General features: G+C 42.0%; 2 protein-coding genes across 54 annotated transcripts in view; one reads left to right on the top strand and one right to left on the bottom strand.

The window, feature by feature from the left end:
• The window catches only part of ALG14 (ALG14 UDP-N-acetylglucosaminyltransferase subunit), a 154964-nt gene extending 137813 nt beyond the window's left edge, over positions 1-17151 (bottom strand). For all 50 annotated transcript variants that reach the window (XR_014844716.1, XR_014844725.1, XR_014844724.1 and 47 more), the window contains exons 1-2: positions 16930-17151; positions 10799-10950 (exon numbers count right to left, since the gene is read on the bottom strand). Coding sequence is in view for 10 of the 50 variants with exons in the window: in XM_085023981.1 (XP_084880107.1) it covers positions 10799-10950; positions 16930-17065 (288 nt within the window). In the remaining 40 variants the exon portion in view is untranslated. The remainder of the gene's footprint in view (positions 1-10798; positions 10951-16929) is intronic.
• An 82-nt stretch (positions 17152-17233) lies between these two features.
• Positions 17234-20539, top strand: part of TLCD4 (TLC domain containing 4) — a 110940-nt gene continuing 107634 nt past the window's right edge. Inside the window, exons 1-3 of one of the 4 annotated variants that reach the window (XM_085020821.1) lie at positions 17234-17414; positions 18708-18819; positions 19379-19509. Coding sequence is in view for 2 of the 4 variants with exons in the window: in XM_085020819.1 (XP_084876945.1) it covers positions 19398-19509 (112 nt within the window). In the remaining 2 variants the exon portion in view is untranslated. Of the gene's footprint in view, positions 17415-18707; positions 18820-18986; positions 19510-20539 lie in introns of those variants that run through there. The other 3 variants (XM_085020819.1, XM_085020813.1, XM_085020820.1) reach the window with 3 other exon arrangements.

Raw genomic sequence — 20539 nt, 5'->3', positions numbered from 1 at the left:
TGACAGATAATCCAGACACAAAATCAATAAGGAAACACTAAACTTAAATGACACTTTAGGAGTGCCTATCATGGTGCAGAGGAAATGAATCTGACTAGGAACCATGAGGTTGAGGGTTCAATCCCTGGTCTTGCTCAGTGGGCTAAAGATCCAGTGTTGCCCTGAGCTCTGGTGTAGCTTGCAGACGTGGCTCGGATCCCGTGTTGCTGTGGCTGTGGTGTAGGCCTGCAGCTATAGCTCTGATTAGAACCCTAGCCTGGGAACCTCCATATGCTGTGGGTGCAGCCCTAAAAAGACAAAAAAAAAAAAAAAAAAAGACACTTTAGACCTGAAGTACTTAATAGGTATACATAGAACATTCCATCCAAAAGTAGCAGAATACACATTCTTCTCAAGTGCATGTAAAACACTCTCCAGGATAGATCCTAGGCTAAAAAACAAGCCTTGGTAAAGTTAAGAAAACCAAAACTATATCAAGCATCTTTTCTGACCACAACGCTATAAGACCAGAAATTAACTACAAGATGAAAGCTGTACACACACACACACACACACACACAAAACCCCAAACATGTGGAGGTTAAATAATATGCCACTAACAATTAACAGATTACTGAAGAAATCAAAGAGGAAATAAAAAAATACTTAGAGACAAATGAAAATGAGAACACAGATCCAAAAATCTATGGGATACAGTAAAAGTAATTTTAAGAGGGAAGTTTATGGCAATACAAGTTTACCTCAGGAAATAAGAAAAATCCCAAATAAACAACCTAAATCCCAAATAAACGACCTAACCTTACACCTAAAGCAACTAGAGAAAGAAAAAGAACAAATAAAACTCAGAGTTAGTAAAAGAAATCATAAAGATCAAAAAAGAAATAAATGGAAGAGATTAAAATACAGTAGAAAAGATAAAACTAATATCTGCACCCCCAAAAAAATCAAACACCTGGGAATACACCTGACAAAGGAGGTGAAAGACTTATATGCTGAGAACTATAAAACATTCATCAAGGAAGTTAAAGAGGATTCAAAGAAATGGAAAGATATTCCATGCTCCTCAGTTGGAAAAATTAATGTTGCAAAAATGGCCATGCTACCCAAAGCAATCTACAGATTCAATGCAATCCCTACCAAATTACCCATGACATTTTCCACAGAACTAGAACAAACAATCCAAAAATTTATGTGGAAACACAAAAGACCCAGAATTGCCAAAGCGATCCTGAGGAACAAACACCAAGCAGGAGACCTAACTCTCTCGGACTTCGGGCAATATTACAGAGCCACAGTCATCAAGACAGTGTGGTACTGGTACCAAAACAGACATACAGACCAATGGAACAGAATAGAGGACCCAGAAATAAATCCAGACACCTATGGTCAATTAATCTTTGACAAAGGAGGCAAGAATATAAAATGGGAAAGAGTCTTTTCAGCAAGTGGTGCTGGGAAAATTGGACGGCTTCATGCAAATCAATGAAAATGGAACGCACCCTCACACCATGCACAAACATAAACTCAAAATGGATTAAAGACTTAAATGTAAGACAAGACACCACCAAAGTCCTAGAAGAGAACATAGGCAAAAGATTCCCTAATATCAACCTTACCAATGTTTTCTCAGGTCAATCTCCCAAGGCAAAAGAAATAAAAGCAAAAATAAACCAATGGGACCTAATCAAGCTTTTGCACAGCAAACGAAACCATTAAAAAAGAAAAGAAAAAGAAAGAAAAGAAAAGAAAAAAGACAACTTACGGAATGAGAGAAAATAGTTTCAAACAGTGCAACTGACAAGGGCTTAATCTCTAAAATATACAAACTTACACAATTCAACAGCAAAAAAGCCAACAACTCAATGGAAAAATGGGCAAAAGACCTGAATAGACATTTCTCCAAGGAAGATATCAGATGACCAACAAGCACATGAAAAAATGCTCAACATCACTGACTATTAGAGAAATGCAAATCAAAACTACTATGAGGTACCACCTCACACCCGTCAGAATGGCCATCATTCATAAGTCCATAAATAACAAATGCCGGAGGGGATGTGGAGAAAAGGGAACCCTCCTGCACTGTTGGTGGGAATGTAAATTGGTACAACCACTATGGAAAACAGTATGGAGGTACCTTAGAAAACTACACACAGAACTACCATATGATCCAGCAATCCCACTGTTGGGCATGTATCTGGACAAACTTTCCTTGAAAAAGATACATGCACCCACATGATCACTGCAGCACTGTTCACATAGCAAGACATGAAAACAAGCTAAATGTCCATTGACAGATGAATGGATTAAGAAGATGTGGTATATATACACAATGGCATACTACTCAGCCATAAAAAAAGCACTATATAATGCCATTTGCAGCAACATAAATGGAACTAGAGACCCTCATAGTAAGTGAAGTCAGAAAAAGACAGACAAATACCGTATGATATCACTTATATCTGGAATCTAATGTATGACACAAATGAACCATTTCACAGAAAAGAAACTCATATTCTTGGAGAACAGACTTGTGGTTGCCAAGGGCGTGGGGGAGGAAGTGGGATGGACAGGGAATTTGGGGTTAATAGATGCAGACTACTGCCTTTGGAATGGATAAGCAGTGAGATCCTGCTGTATAGCACTAGGAACTAGATCTAGTCACTTATGATGGAGCATGATAATGTAAAAAAAAAGAAAAAATATATTTATGTGTGACTGGGTCACCTTGCTGTATAATAGAAAATCAACAGAACACTGTAAACCAGGTATAATGGAAAAAAATAAAAATCATTATAAAACAAAAAAAAGAAAGAAAATAAATAAAATCCATATTAGATAAAAATTAAATAAAACTAAGAACTAAAAGATAAAAGAAACTAAAAACCAGTTCTCAGTTTCAAAGTTTACCTTTGAAAAGATAAACAAGATTGATAAACTTTTAGCCAGGTTCCAAGAAAAAAGGAGAACAGAGGACCTAAATCAATAACATCAGAAATAAAAAAGAAGTTACAGCTGACATCATAGAAATAAAAGGGATCATAAGAGACTACTACGAACAACTATATGTCAATAAAATGGACAATCTAGAAGAAATGGCAAATTCCTAAAAATATACAATCTCTCAAGACTGAATAAGGAAGAAATAAAAATATGAAGAGACCAATCATCAACAATGAAATTGAATCAGTAATTTAAAAAATTCCCAACAAAAAAAAAGTCCAGGGCCAGAAGGCTTCACAGATGAATGCCACCAAACATTCAGAGTTAACACCTAACCTTCTGAAGCTATTCTAAAAGACTGCTAAGGAAGCAGTGCTTCCAAACTCATTCTACGAGGTCAGCATCACTCTGACACAAAGAGAGCACAAAAAAGAAAATTTAGAGGCCAATATCACTGACGAACATAAATGAAAAAAATCCTCAAAATACTAGCAAACCAAAGTCAACAATACATTAAAAGGACCATACAACATGATCAAGTGGGATTTATCCCAGAGTTGGAAGGATTTTTCAATATCTGTAAATCAATCAGAGATACACTACATTAATAAACTAAAGAATAAATATAATACAGTCATAATAAAAACCATACAATCATCTCAAGAGATGCAGAAAAAACTGCTGACAAGATTAAGCATCCATTTATGACAAAAACTCTACAGAAAGTGGGCACAGAGGAAACATACCTCAACATAATAAAGGCCATATATGACAAGCCCACAGCTAACATCATACTCAATACTGAAAAGCTGAAATTATTTTTTTCTAAGATCAGGAACAACAATATCCACTCTCACTACTTTTATTCATCATAGTATTAGAAGTCTAAGCTATAGCAATCAGACAAGAAAGAGAAATAAAAGGAATCCAAATTGGAAAAGAAGAGGTAAAACAGCCATTGTTTGCAGACTACATGCTACTGTACACAGAAAATCCTAAAGATGCCACCAAAACACTACCATAGCTCATCAACAAATCTGATAAAGTTGGAGGATTAATATACAGAATCTACCTTATTTCCATATAATAACAAACTATCAGAAAGAGAAATTAAGCAAACAATCCCACTTACAATCATATCAAAAAGAATAAAATATCTATGAGTAAACCTACCTAAGGAGGTAAAAGACCTAAACTTAGAAAATTCTAAGAGACAGATGAAAGAAATTGAAGATGACATAAATTCATAGAAAGATATACTATGATAACAAATTGGAGGAAATAATAATCTTAAAATGACCATACTACCCAAGGAAATCTATAGATTCAATGCAATTTCTATCAAAATACTAACAGTGTTACTCACAGAACTATAAAAAATAATTTTAATATTTGTATGGAAACAAAAGACCCCAAACAGACAAACAATCTTGAGAAAGAGGAACAGAGCAGCAGGAATCATGCTCCTTGACCTCAGACTATACAACAAAGCTACAATAATCAAAACGGTATGGTACTGGCACAAAAACAGACACACAGATGAATGGAACAGAATAGAAAGCCAAGAAATAAACAAACACACAGTGGTCAATTAATCTAGGACAAAAGTGGAAAGAATACACAATTGAGAAAAGACAGTGTCTTCAATAGGTGGTGCTGGGAAAACTGCACAGCTACATGTAAAAGAATGAAATTAGAACATTCTCAAATACCGTGTAGAAAAATAATCTCAAAATGGATTAAAGATCTAAACATAAGACAGGAAAGCATAAAACGTTTAGAAGAAAACATAAGTGGAACACACTTTGACATAAATTAGAGCAGTATTTTTTTGGATCTGTTTCCTAAAGCAAAGGAAATAAAAGCAAAAATAAACAAATGAGACCTAATTAAACTTAAAAGTTCTTGCACAGAAAAGGAAACCACTGACAAAATGAAAAGACAACCTACTGAATGAGGGAAAATATTTGCAAATGGCATGGCTGATAAGGGGTTAATATCCAAAATATATAAAGAGCTCATATAACTCAACATTGAAAAAAAAAAAACCCACAAAACCCCAACAACCTGATTAAGTAATGAGCAGAAGACCTGAATAGACATTTTCCCAAAGACTTACAAATGGCCAGCAGGCACATGAAAAGATTTGATATCATTAATCATCAGAGAAAGCAAATTAAAACCACAATAACACTTCACATCTGTCAGATGGCTATCATTAAAAGAACACAAATAACCAATGTCCATGAGGGACATGGAGAAAAGGGAACCCTCCTACACTGTTGGTGGGAATGTAAATTGGTGCAGCCATGGTGGAAAACAGTATGGAAGGTTCACAATAAAACCAAAGATAGAACTACTATATGACACAGCAATTCCACGTCTGGGTATATATCTGAGAACAAAAACAAAAACACTAATTTGAAACGATACATGTACCCCAGTGTTCATAGCAGCATTATTTACAATAGCCAAGACATGAAAGCAGCCTTAGTGTTTATCAACAGATGAATGGATACAGAAGATATGGGGGGGGGGTGTATAAAAGGGAATACTACTCAACCGGAAGTGTGTGTGTGTGTGTGTGTGTAAAAGGGAATACCACTCAACCGGAAAAAGAATGAAATTTTGCCATGTGCAACTACATGGATGGAACTGGAGAGTATTATGCTAAGTGAAGTGAGTCAGACAGAGAAAGACGAATACTGTATGAGGTCACTAATATGTGGGATCTAAAAAATAAAACAAACTAGTAAATATAATATGATAAGAAACAGACTCAGAGATATAAAGGACAAACTCATGGTTACCAGTGGGGAGAGGGGAGGGGGGAGGGGAGGGAGTTAAACTATGATGAGTAAAATAAATAAGCTACAAAGACATGCTGTACAGCACAGGGAATACAGCCAACATTTTATAACTATAAATGGATTATAACCTTTAACAACTGAATCACCATGACTTTTACAATATTGTACATCAACTACATCTCAATAAAAAAACTAAATAAATGGGAGTTCCCTGGTGGCCTGGAGGTTAAGGATTTGGCACTGTCCCTGCTGTGGCTCGGGTTCAACCCCTGGCCTAGGAATTTCTGCATGCTGTGAGCACGGCCAAATAAATTATTTTTAAAAGTGGGCAGAGGACCTGAATAGACCATTTTCCAAAGAAAACACATAGACGGCCAAGAGGTACTTGAGAAGATGCTCAACATTACTAATAATCAGGGAAATGCAAATCAAAACCATAATGAGGTATCACCTCATACTTGTTAGAATGGTTGTTGTCAAAAAGATAAGAAAACAGCAAGTATCAGAAAGGATATAGAGAAAGGGCCCTTGTACATTGTTGGTATGGTCACTATGGAAAACAGTATGGGAGTTCCTCGAAAAACTAAAAACAGAATGAATTTCCCTTGTGGTGCAGCAAGTTAAGGATCCAACATTGTCACTGCAGTTATTAAGGACAAAAACTTAATAATTCCATATGTATAAAAATTCCTCCTGAGAGCAAAAAGTCATGTATACTCTACAACTCGCATCATGAGGCTAGTGTATACTTGATACCCAAACCAAACAGCAGTGTGAGAAGGGACCAACACAGGACGCTCTCCTTCATGGACATAAACGAAAAAAAAAAATCCTAAATGCTATGGTTTCAGTTCAAATCCAGCAATGCATTAATACATAACCCACTGCGGAGTTCTCGACATGAGGCAGTGGGTCAAGAATCTGACTACAGTGACTTGGGTTGCCGTGGAGGTGCAGGTTTGATCCCTGGCCTGGCACAGTGGGTTAAAGGATCCGGCGTTGCCACAGCTGCAGCGTAAGTCACAGCTGTACCTCGGGTTCGATCCCTTGCCTGGGAACTTCCATATGCTGTGGGTGGGGCCATAAAATATTTTTTAAAATAAATGACACACTATGAACAAACCGGTTTATTCCAGGAATTCAAGAATAATTACCATGTAATTGTCCATATAATCAGAAAAAATTGGAAAAAACCCTGAGATCATTTCAGATGCAGAAAAGACAGGTAGTAAAAATCAAGAAGCAAATACGATTTAAAACAGAACTCCCAGCAAATTTTTCAAGGCAGACAATGCAAGGACAATCAGTACACAGCTCCTACTCAGTCTTGTTCTGGAAGTTCTAACAAAATAAGCAAAAAGAACTGAAAGATATAAGGATAACAAAGAATCATAACTGTTACTAGAATTAGACTGTAGCAAGGTGATCACTTTACAAAAATCAACTGTATTTCTACATATTGCAACACAGGAGATACCATTAAAAGATATACCCCAACAATGGTGAAAGAATACAAGGTACCTGGAAATAAACACACCAAAAGCTATGTCAGACTTTTAGGAAGAAAGTTAGAAACGTTACTGATAAACATTAAAGGAGATCTAAGCGCTGGAGGGAGAGATGTAACGAGACGGCATCATCGGAGAGATGCAAGTCCTCCCGAAACTGATGTACTGACTCCGTTCAGCCCGAAATTCCAACAGCCTTCTTTGCGAACTTTTAAAAGCTAATTCAAAAACCCGTGCAGAAAAAAAAAATTAAGATACTTCTGAAGAATGAAAGGGCTTGACGTTATCTCAAGGACAGACACATGAGCCAGTTCCAGTAGAAAGCTCCGATACAGACCTGCGCCTGCGTAGAAACTTGACCTGACTGTGGAAGCGCCGCAGAGCAGTGGGCAAGGACTGTTCAATACACGGTGCTTGGCCACCACTGGAGGCTACTGTACTGGACAGTGTGGGTCTAGAGGGTACAGTATTCTTGGATGACAGGGGCTGCAGCACATGTACTGATGGCTATTGAATTTTTTCAGGCAGACCCCTCCTCTGTCCAGTGTGGTGAGCTCCATGAAAGGTACAAGACAGGTGCCAGGGCGCTGCAGGTACAACTTCCCTACACTGCAGTGCAGAGACAAGCAAGGGGATTCCTCCCTTTACACGGCTTGGTGGGAAGGAGTCGGAGTGGTCAGCAGAAAGGACAAAGTTCACGCTACCGCCCTCAATGGCTCTCTTTTTCACCTCTGCAGAACCTCTCGCCAGCTTCAGTGTCATGCATGAGCAGACCCTTTCAGGAACGAGAGAATGTTTTTTCTTTAACAGGGGCTGCATTGCCCCAGCAGGAAATTAACTGACAGAGGAAGGAAATCAGAGATGCTTAGTCCTACACTGTGGTGTCACTCTGATAATGAGAAAAAATACTGGCACTTACAAAGTCCACAAAATCTGGCTTTCTTATTAAAGTAAATCAAACCTAACTTATTGGGCATCATTGGATCCACAGCATAAAACAATTTTCTGAATGTTTTACTAAATCATGACATAATTCAGCAAATAAACAGTACATACAGTGATGGATCTGGAGGGAAATACTCAACATGTTTGCTAAATTAAAACTGGAACCTCCAAACTGGATGCAACTTCAGAAAGAAGAACATACACACTAATAATCTGGTAAAACCAAAGATATCTGTTCCTTATGTTGAAAAACAGTACGAATTTTGTCATTATTTAACCTTTATATTTTTAAAGTAGGCTATACTACTGCTAAATTATAAGACTTTTTATATTCTTCTTGTGGGAAAATCACCATCACTTTCTCCAAATCCTCCACCACTTCTAAAACACACTTTAAGAGATTAAATGATATTTTTAGTCTCTGATGCCTTGGGTAAGAATTTCCAAGGCATTCTTTTCCCAGTGAGAAAAGAATTTTTTTTTTTTTTGAATTGTAAAGGAATAAACAAAAGAGGAGGAGTGGCCTAAAGCACAGGGTTTGGAAAAGACGTATTTAGGTAAGTCCCCCATAGGCCCTTGGCTTCGGTATTATTGTCTCCGAGCCTCATTTATCTCATTTGCAAAGTAAAGCTACTTACTATGATCTGTTTCACACATTCCTGGAAGAATCAACTACTGGCACACTCAACAGTCTCTACTATTTTCTCCTTTCGCACTTGCTAAAAGGAAAAAGTCTGTTTTGCTTCATGTCAAACAGACTTTTCCTGAACTAGTCCAGTGTGTGGACTATTGTACAGGGATGAAGTGTCCTCCAAAAACTCATGTCCATCTGGAACCTGTGAAAGTGACCTTATTTGGAAATGAGGTCTTAGCGGATATAACAGAGTTAAGATGAGGTCACACTGGAAGACAGTGCGCCCTAAGTCCAGTGACTGGTATCCTTATAAGAAGGGCAAGTGAAGACAGAGACAGGAATGGCCCTGGGACCACAGAGGGAGATGCTGGAGTTATGCTGACAGCAGCCAGCAAGTGCTAGGCACTGCTGGCCACCTCCAGAAGCTAGGAAGCGGGAGGAAGCGGTCGCAGAGCCTTCAGAGAGAACAAGGCCCTGCTGACACTTTCATTTTGGACTTGCAGCCTCCAGAACTGAGAAAGAATAAATTCCTGTTGTTTTAAGGCACCCAGTGCGTAGCACTTTACAGCGGCCCTAGGAAATTAAGACAGTCCTAATTTCTAAAAGAAACATGACGCATTTTGTCTCATCTCCCACAAAGAAAAAACACACCATGTCCTTTGCTATGGTTGAATAACAGCTGGCAGATTCCAATCTTGTCTGATGGGGGTTTTCCAAGAATACCTTTTAGGAGTATGTTAGTTAGGGCTGTTTACAAGTGACCAAAACGTAAGTAAAACAGGCTTTAACGAACTCAAAAGGTCATAGAAGGATGAGTTGTATTAGTGGATCCTGATTTCCAAGAAAGATAAGCAAGAAAGACAAGCACCCCTGAGACGGGACCCATCTGGAAGCGGCTCTGGAGTCACTGACGGCAGGGCTCACCATCTGGTTCCCCCTGTGGAGTCGCTTCATTCTTTTCTCTTTCCAGCTGCAGCCTGTTTTCAGCCAGCAGCGTCCAAGTTTTACGGTTCACAGAGTTTATCCCCAAAGAAAGACTACTTCCATGATCTAGGTCCCCAAGTCCAAAAAGCCCAGAGGAGCATTTTGAGTGGCCAGAGCTGGGTCAGCGGTCCATTCCCAAACTAGGAGCCCAGTGGCCAGGCTGCTACTGGAGAGGGGCATGGATGGAGACAACCTAACAAGGAACAGCCCTAGTTTCTTTCCCTGATAAAGTAGATAGACTCTTTTCATTTACCCCAAATTCTAACTAACATGTTAAGGTGAAGGGAGCCAGCAGGAGAGGAGACATAATATTAAAGGCAGATACAGGTACAATTTGAAGGTGAGAAGCAGTAAGAGATAAATCACATTAACAATCCATGCAATCCATTGATAAAGGACTTGAGGGAGGAGCCAGTAAGCATATGAACAGGATGCTTTGTGTATGTAAGTATAAATAAAGCAATTTTCACAGTTGGAATTACTGAAAAACAAGTTTCTCTGTTCAAAAGAACAGAAGCAGGAGCTCCCTTAGTGGGTCAGTGGTTAACGAACCCAACTGGGAACCATGAGGATGCAGGTTCGATCCCTGGCCTTGCACTGTGGGTTAAGGATCCAGCGTTACCGTGAGCTGTGGTGTAGGTCACAGACGCAGCTCAGATACTGAGTTGCTGTGGCTGTGGTGTAGGCCGGCAGCTACAGCTCCCATTCGATCCCTCGCCTGGGAACTTCCATGTGCCCACAGGTGCGGCCCTAGAAAGCAAAAACAAGCAGAAGAGATGAAGTCAAGCAACTATTTTTATTTGAAGATTTACTTTGAAGAAATTTTTATCTCTTGGTGGTAAAGGAACCATATTTCATTGGCAATAAACATCTGACTGCATTGTGTGAGCAGGACACTGAAGCGCCCAAGATTGTTTTGAGAGATAATTAGCTTCAATATACAACTTGTAACTTTCTTAGACATAATCACTTACCGTAGTACTGGGGTTCCGATCAGCTCGATTGAGTTCAAAAGAATTTATTTTATGGGCACTCATTTCATCAGTGTCGGCAATGACATAATGTCTCGGAGAGTAAGCATCAGATAAGGTCTCGAGCAGCCTCAGGATCTCAGTGGTGTGCCCACCTGGAAAAAATATTGAGAGGCCTAAGATGAAGAAACCCAATAAAATGTAGTCTATACCTGTATCATGAATATTACTGAGCCTTAAAAAGGAAGGAAATTCTGACGCATGCTACAACATGGATGAATCTTGAGGACATCACGTGAAGTGAAATAAGCCAGTCACAAAAGGACAAATACGGTATGATGCCACTTACATGAGGTACTCAAGAAGTAGTCACCTTCATAGAAACAGGAAGTAGAATGGTGGTTGCTAGGCACTGGGAAGTGGGAGAACAGGAAATTATTTGTTTAATGAATACAGAGTCTCAGTGTGGGATGATAAAATATTTCTGGAGGAGTTCCCGTCGTGGCTCAGAGGAAATGAATCTGACTAGTATTCATGAGGACACAGGTTCAAGCCCTGGCCTCACTCAGTGGGTTAAGGATCTGGCGTGGCTGTGAGCTGTGGCATGTATCTGTCTGACTACATTATAATAATGCTATGCTTTGTGTATTTCTCGAAAGACAGAATATTTGTCAACAATAATCTATGCCCCATATAAATACTACTTTTATATGGGGGAAGAGGATAATAAAAATAATAATGTATAAAAATAAAATCAGTGCGAGTAGGTTGTACAACTGTACTAGCTGCATATGGAGACATATAAGACACAAATCTTGTCATCCAGAAGCCTGATGGGGGAGTTCCTGTCATGGTGCAGTGGAAACAAATCTGACTAGGAACCATAAGGTTGTGGATTTGATCCCTGGCCTTGCTCGGTGGGTTGAGGATCCAGCGTTGCCTTGAGCTGTGGTCACAGACACGGCTTGGATCTGACGTGGCTGAGGCTGTGGTGTAGGCCGGCGGCTACAGCTCTGATTAGACCCCTAGCCTGGGAACCTCCATATGCCACGGGTGTGGCCCTAAAATAGCAAAACAAAACAAAACAAAACAAGCCTGATGGGAAAGGGGCAGGACACACACAAATAAAGAGCAAGGCATGACCACAAGAAAAATTAAAATGAGGGGTTTGGCCAAGCAGACGGTTGTGAAAAGTCAATGCCCTCAGCAGAGAGATCCCTGGGAAAGGCTGGAACGACTTGAAAGGTGAAGCTAATGGACAGTCAGGAGTCAGGAGGCTGCTGGGGTCGGGGTTATTAGGACATGAGAAGGCAAGACCTGCAATGTGTGTTCAGGAGATGGTGGGGATCCTGGGAAGAAAGATGAGGGAAGAAAGAGCAGGAAAGTAGGCTGGAAGACGGCTGCTGAGGGCTGCTGCGCCGTGAAGCAGCATCAGGGAGGCCTAAGCATCCACCCCACGGCTCAGATCCTCAGCCAACAGAGGTCTCAGCTCTCTCAGGTCAGCAAGTATTTACCGGCCTTACCCAACAAACGTATGTTCCACTTCTGAAATCATACCATCTCCAGAACTTGAATATTTTACTTTGAAAACCATGAATTTAGAAGTCAACTGTGTCCACGGCGGTTTCCTTCAGGGATTAAAAAAAACCCCAAGGAACACTGACCCATCACGTCAACTGTGCATCGATTAAGCAAAGCCGTGGAACTCCCTGAGAAAGAGCCCTATGCTACCCATTTAACCGCACAATCGCTCGGCCAGGTTGATGTCTTTGACATCCTCGGGTCCGTGCCTCTGCTCACACGGTGAAGCACCCCACCTCCTGCCTCCCACACGGCTGCAAAAACTTTCAACAGTCATGCAGTGAACAAATCAGATAATCAAATTAAGCATGTGTTTTCTTCAAATGCATTTATTTTCTCATAGTAGAAAAAGGAGGGAGTTCCCGTCATGGTGCAGCAGAAATGAATACGACTAGGAACCACGAGGTTGCGGGTTTGATCCCTGACCTCGTTCAGTGGGTTAAGGATCCAGTGTTGCCGTGAGTGAGCTGTGGTGTAGGTCGCAGACGCAGCTTGGATCTGGCGTGGCTGTGGCTGCGGTATAGGCCAGCGGCTACAGCTCCCTCCAATTAGACCCCTAGCATGGCAACCTCCATATGCTGTGGGTATGTCCCGAAAAAGACCCCCCCCAAAAAAAGAAAGAAAGAAAAAAAAAGGAAAGGTTACTCTCCAGATTCCAGAAGGAATGAGATATACACATAAAATAGGCACAGAATAAATGCAACAGGAATTAGAATCATACTTTATAACTTGTCACCCACCTTCTTATTTAGGGCAAGTAATTTACACATCTGACTTATGCCTAAGCATTTTAGTTTTTAACTCTGAAAAAGTGTGGTGCTTTGCAAAGTAGGTACTTGTTTTCACAGCTGGAACAGTGAAGGATATAACCTAATATACACAACATCTGCCACTGAAATTAAAGCTTCATTTTATCTGTTCTAAGTTTTTTTTTTTTTCCTTGAAAGGAAACCCTCGCTGAACGCATTCTTTGAACATTTAACCTGGTTTACTGAATAAAGTATTACAATGATGGGCTTTGTCTTCCATGCTGCTCTTGTATGAAGATGCTTTGTGAATGAAATCTCAGTTCTATCTTAAAATGTACCCGGAATCCAATCACTTCTGTGGCCTCCTCTGCCAGCGCCCTGTTCCTGCCCACATGGCTCTCACGTGGGTCATGACTCCGGCGTCCCAGTCTGTTCCCCTTGCGGCACCTGCGGATGCACTGTTCACTTCAGTCTGTTCTCAATACGGCCTCTAGAGCGAGTCTATGAAAAAGAGTGGATCGAATTCTTTGCCTCTGCTCAAAACCCTCCAACGGCTGTGCCCTCCGCACATGGAGAAGCATGCTGTCAGCTGAGCCCCTGCTACTGCCTCTCGGACCTCATCTGCCTCTTCCCCACTTGCTCCGTCTGCATCAGCCACTCTGGCCTCCTTGCTGTTGGGTTATCTGTCACCTCCCCAGGGAGGTTTTCGCTGACAGTTCTGTCCCAGATGCATCTCTTCTGCTCTCCTTCATAGTATTTATCACCATATAACTTCCAATGCAGTCTATCCAGTTTTGTTTTTGTCTCCCCCTTCCCTTGCCCCCCCAGAAGAGCAACATCATGATAGCAGGGATTTGGGTTCATTTTGTTGCTTCTGTACCTCCAGTGCCTAGAAATTAGTAAGCGATCTCATTATTGAATGAATGGATGGATGAGAGTTTGGTATTAGCTCTAAAAATGCCTAAGGAGACCATACAATGTTTCAAAGAAAAGCAGTAATTTTGACTGATGTTCTTTGGATATAAGCAATTGGTTAGTAATACTTTCTGGTACGATTTAATGTTTTTGGGGGGCGTTCCCATCATGACTTCAGTGGTAACCAACTCGACTAGTATCCATGAGAATGTGGGTTTGATCCCTGGCCTCGCTCAGTGTGTTAAGGATCCGGTGATGCCATGAGCTGTGGTGTAAGTCACAGATGTGGCTCGCCTCTGGTGTTGCTGTGGCTGTGGTGTAGGCCGGCAGCGGTAGCTCTGATTGGACCCCTTGCCTGGGAACTTCCATATGCCACAGTGCAGCCCTAAAAAAGACAAAAAAAAAAAAAAAAAAAAAAAAAAAAAAGATTAAATGCTTTTCGGTATTCAAGGTAAACACTGAAAATGCCTTCTTCGTCCTCCCAAGCGTTGGGCATGAACTATTAAACTATTCCTCTGACTCCAAGACTCTCTCTGACTTGGACGACTCTTTGAGGTCCCTGATCTCTCCGTATTCTGAATGGTTTGAATGGCAGAGGGCACCACTCACCAGGCAAATTCTCAATCTTAGTTTTCATTCCCAGTCCATCAAACCTAATAATGTGCAAGCAAATGGCTCTAACATCCATCCATCCATTTTTTTCAAGCCTGAAACCTGGACATCATTTTTGAGCCTGCCTTTCCCTCACCCTTCCCTTTCAATCCACAAGGCCAGTGATTTTTATATCCTAAATCTCATTTAAATGCATATATTTCTCTCCATCCCGACATTCATCATCCCCAGTCAGGCTGTCATCATCTGTCATGTGAATTAGTCAAAAGGCTCCCACTTGTCTCGCTACCTCAGTCTCTGTCAAGACATTCTCTTGGCAAAATGCAGGCTGAATGATCTTTGTGAAAGCTCAGATGGAACTGGGTCACTTTCCACTTAAAAATACTTTAAAAGATTCCTTTGCTACCAGGACTATCAGTGGTCACCATTTATTAAACGCTTTAACCATATACCAAGCAATCTGCTTCCCCCCTGGTTGGCACAGTGGGTTAAGGACCTGACATTACCACAGCTGTGGCATAGCTTGCAGCTGTGGCTGGGAATCAATCCCTGGCCTGGGAACTTCTATATGCTAAGGGTACAGCCAAAAAAGAAAAACCAAACCAAAAAAAAACCCGCTTTATTTTTACTTTTTTTCCCTTTTTACAGCTGCACTTGTGGCATACGGAAGTTCCTGGGCTAGGGGTCAAATCAGAGCTACAGCTGCTGGTCTACACCACAGCAACACCAGATCTGAGCCACATCTGTGACCTGGCAGCATCCTGTGGTAACACCAGATCCTTAACCCACTGAGTGAGGCCAGGGATCGAACCCATATCCTCACAGAGACCATGTCAGATTCCTAACCCACTGAGAAACAATGGGAACTCCAGCCACTTTAAATACTACCATACCTAGTCTCTCCTCACCTTGTCCCAGCCCACATTTTTCCAGGTGGAACCAGAACGAGGCTCAACGAGGTTAACTAATTTGCCCAAGATCACCAAATTAGTTAAGCAGCAGAAATGTGATTCAACCAACATGATGTCAATTGAGGGGCATGTGGTCCTACCCCCTGCATGGTAGGAATCAGCAGAGTAGTGCCAATAGCTTCACAGAGCAGGTTTAAAACACATTTCAGGACCTGCACTGGGCTTACGGCCCCCCATCAAACTCAGTTAAAGAGTGCTGTCCTACCTCTGGCCGTTCCTTCCACACCCTCCCAGCCCTCAAAGCCTCAGCTCTTCCCTGTCTGGCATATTCTTAGTCATCTTTCAAGTCTCTGTTTAGGCATCACTTCTTCCTGGAAGCTTCCCACTTGCGTTCAGATAAAGTGGGGTCCAGCCTGAACATCCATGGCCGTTTGCTCTTCCCAGGTTAAAGCACTTATCTCATTGTGGCAAGTATCCATCTGGTTTGTTTTCTGTTAGCTTTTCTAAACTATCAACTGCATTCACTGTGTACTTTTCACACTGCTTGGGCCAATTCAACAGGCAGTGGCAAGTAGCGTTGGTCGGTTTTATTACGTCCAGGGCTTAGCTTAGTGCCTGGCCTCTCCCATGGCTTATTAAGTGAATGAAGGCATTCATTATACTTGAACATAGGTTTAGAACATTTGCTCCTCAAAATTATTCTATCTGGATGCAATCGCCTGGCATTTCGAAATGTACTCCGTATGAGCAGGAACGGCTCGGTCAGAGCTGTCCATTAAAGGTGTAAGCCCCTACAGAGGGAGCGCACTCCTTTTGGATTCTATTACCCGATTCCACAGGTTTGTTGTTCATTCTCTGACACAAGAGCCTACGTGAGTGTTGTTCTCCTGTTAGCAGTTAATTGTTTTTAATCCTCGCGGATTGTGTATATGTACATTTATAAATGTGGCCATTTGCTTTGTCTCTTCTATCATGTAGTATTTGTGACTCCTCAACTAAATCCTAAATGCCTGGATTAATAATGCAAAACAGCAATTTTTATTCAAGGAAATTGCATGTTAGCATCAGCAAGCTTTTGCGTCCCCTGTGTTCACTAATAGTTTGTTAGAAAAATATACGCTACAGAGAAGCTTAATTACAGGCAAGTGTAAATTACTCATTTGTCATTAAAGACGCGGCCTGGGCCGCGTTGGCAGACCAGCATTTTGCCCAGGCTGGGCAGACCCGCCCCGTGCACGCAGAAAAACTACAAATCTCAGCATGCAATGCTGCACAAAGTGCTAGGGGCCCGGCGAAGAGCGCCGCGGGGCATTCTGGGGTTTGTAGTGCCAAACTCGAGCCCTCCAGTCGCCGCGCGGATACTCACCAGACCCAGCGACCACCAAGAGGCTGAGAGACCGCCGAGGCACAGCGGCGCGGGGACGCAGGACTACCCACAGCCGCACTGCCAGCAGCACGGCCAGGGCTGCCCCCGCCGCGGCGAGGATAAGGGCGCCACCCATTCAAACAAAAGACGCATGCGTGCTACCCGCAGGCGCCGGCCGCTCAGGAGCGGTCAAAGTTCGATCTACGGGCGCTGCGGAGACTCAAACTCGGAGCGTGCGCGTCCTGGTGGGCGGGGCTTGCTTGCGGTGGGAGGAGTTTAGGGCCAGATGCGGAAGCCCGCACGGGAAGGTTCCGCCCGCGGTCCTGCGGCACTCGGCGCACCTGCTCCGCGCGCGGGTGCTGGAGTTAAAGCGCTGGAGAAACTGGATTTCCGCCAGTGAGGAGGTCACCTGTGCGCCCTAAAGGCCCTGAGTTCCCAAGTTAGCAGGTGTTCCAGCTCCGCCAACTTTGTGAATTTCACCAGAGGTCAATGGCATATATGTATTTTAAATATATATATATATAATTTCACCTGGGATCAGTGGCATACATATCTATTTTGAATGCCAAGGGAAATGTTTCCATTGCACTTGCAGACGTTACTGAAAATGTTTGCCAGTAAAAGGTGCCTTGGTACAAAAAACCGAAATTAGGGTCCTCATCCAAACTGGATGTTTTCCCAACACTCATGTTTTTAACTTTTCTAGGTGTTTTCGCAGATCAGAACAGGCTAGCTGAGAGTGATCACCTCAAATTATGACAGGATCCGAAGGGGAAGGGAAGCCCAGTGGCTCAAAGAAGTGAGATAGAGAAGGTGTCATCTCATATTTATCCAGTTGACTTTATCACAAAGGAAATGCTTCCCCCAATCCCAGTTCTGCTCGTTTTTATGTTTACTCAGTCCACATTGCAGAAATATAAGACTACTGAGATTAGAGAAGCCCCTTCATCCCAAGTGTAATTTGCTTTTAGTCCCCTCTAGACCTGCAAGTTAGAGAGGACAAGTACACAGATGAGTCAACCAGTCCAGAATGGTGAAACAGCTTGCCCAAGTGAAATAGTGGCAGATCTAGGTTTAGAAACTAGAAATCCTAACTCCTGCTGCATGAGAGTGTTACATTGTGTATTCCTTTGATCAATTCAATTGCTTGGTTATCTCAGTTTAGAGCCTAGAATGTGGGGTGTTTTGTGTTGTGTTGTCTTCAATGGAGCCACTGAATCAGAATGTCCAGGTGAGAGACCTGGGATCAGCTCCTCTAACCAATGTGTTAATTTCTACCAGTAGGCAATGTTGGGAAACTGTCAGGGACTTTGTAGGGTCATTTTCTGACTAAGGGTCCTCACAGCACTTCTTATATTCAGTCTTCCATCAAATCTTCCTAACCATCCATCCTAATAATAAGGCCCCAAGGTGAATACTACTCCCCTCTTTATAAAGAATTCTTTAAAATTTCAATGATTTGCCTACAATTACTTAGCTATTAATTGTGGGCTTAGAAGCCAATGCCTCTCAAAGTTTGATGGAATCAAACAAACTCATAGTTGGAAGTCCAGAGGTAGGGCCTCTGCCACAGTATGAAAAGCATCCTTACAAAGGATGTAGTTTTCTTTCATCAGCCCCTCTGCCATTCCTAGCAATGACATACACCTGGGACTCTCTCCCCTCCTAGTTAAAGGAAGACATTCGTGGTGTTAGAAATTACATCTAGGCAGAGTAGTCTCCAGAGTTCAAGAGGGTATCTTGTCATTGGGGGTTTTTTTTGTTGTTTTTTTTTTAAGGGTGAGGAAACCTTTCCAGAACCTCTCACAGCAGACTTTTACTCCTTCTGGCCACATCGCTATCACTTGCTCACACACACGTACAAGGAAGGAGACCACAAAGCTGGCTGGGGTAGGGTGGAGATGACACACGACGCACCTGTGGTATCTGGCTCTTTGCTGGAGGATGGGTACTGAACCAATGGGCCTTGTCTTGGAAAGGAGGAAGTTAGAGGAGGGTGGAGCCCTGAGATGATTGTAGGATCAGCATAAAAGTGTTTGGCTGGCTGCGAAGATAATGTGAGACGGTGTTGTAAACAGTCACAGGCAAGGGAGCTCTTGGGTGTATTAATAATGTCCAGGCCCCAGAAGACACCCCCCCCCTCCAATACTTATCCCCTCCCTACTATCATAACCCACACGTGTATGAAAAATCAGTTTGCCCATACTTGGCGTGGGGCTGGAATGAATGAGGGTGATGGAGCATTTAGGGGCTGCCAGTCATTTGGAGAATCAGAGGGTGGAGCAGCAGACCTTGTTTGGAGTTGCTGGTTGTGTTATTTTGAGTTAAGGCTAGGGTCACACTCTTCAGTGTTCCTGACAAGGAAGTCGAGCCCTGCAGGGAGGAGCTGGGTGGCAGGCAGAGACAGGAAGAAAGTTGCAAACTCCTGAACAAAGTACATGTCTGCCAGGTGAGCTGAGTCCTGGGCTATGACAGGGGCATGGAGCTTCGATAATCAAGAGGTCAAGAAGCTGTGCTGGATTAAGCAGAAAAGGCTGGGCCTAGCGGAAGGAAGCAACAACTCAAATCTCCCTTGGGGCAGTAAGTTGCCCTGCCGATGCAGATAACAGGTGTGCCGAGGTAAATTGTAGTGCTGCGAAAAGCATAAAAATGTATTGATTGATTAGCTGAATAATAATATTGAGCCATAACCAATCGTAAAGTCTTCTTGGGATGTGATTTTTATTATCTTTTAAAATCTGTTTTTGAAAGTTTCTGTGACAACGATCTCTTATTCATGAATATTTTAAAAATTAAGATTATTTTGCACTAGTGAGTAGAACTGTACTTGTTAATTTATTTAACATGCTTAATGAGCACCAGCTATGTGCTAGATTTAGGCACAAGGGATCTCATAGGAGTAGGATAGAAGTCCGGACAAGGACCTTAGACTAGGAAGGTGACAGTGAGAGGTAGAAGAAGGAAGATTTGAGATACAGTTGATGGATAGAGTCAGTAAGACTTGTTGATGGATTAAATATTGGGAATCAAGGTGTCCCTTTGATTTTTGGCTTCAAAACTGATTGGATGGTGCCCTTTGCTAACAACAGACAGGAAGAGAGACAAACTTTTGTGATTGGAGAAAGAGGATGAAAATGAGGTTTTCTGTTTTGGATGTTAGTTGGAAGAGCCTGTTCAGCTTCCAAGTGATTATGTCAAATTGGCAGTTTATGTACAAATCTGCAGCTTAGGTCAGAGCTAGAGGATAAATTTAGAGTTCAGCCTATAGATGGAATTTAAAGCCATGGGACTGGGTGAGATCACCTAGGGAGGGAGTTTAGGTCCATCCTGTCCAAGAGAACTTTCTGCAATGATGGAAATATTTTATGTCCATGTTACCCACCAGGCACATGTGCCCATGGAGCCCTTGAAATGTGGCTGGTGTGATTGAGGAACTAAATTTTAACTTTATTTCATTTAAATTATTTTAAATTTAAATAGCTACATCGACAAGTGGCTACTGTATTAGACAGCTCAGGATAGAGAAGTCTGGTGTCATTAACATGCAGCGGTCTGGTAAAGAGACCGGGTTGGCACAGAAGATGGAGAAGGAAAAGCCGGGGTGATCGGA

This window comes from Sus scrofa, chromosome 4, assembly GCF_054392235.1.
Source record: "Sus scrofa isolate SSC_HxYL_T2T_F1_AM1 chromosome 4, Sscrofa_HxYL_maternal_Yorkshire_Landrace_v2.0, whole genome shotgun sequence".
In the NCBI taxonomy this organism is placed as follows: Eukaryota; Metazoa; Chordata; class Mammalia; order Artiodactyla; family Suidae; genus Sus; species Sus scrofa.
The sequence above is the reverse complement of the archived record's forward strand: the minus strand, read 5'-3'. Positions and strand labels throughout refer to the sequence as shown.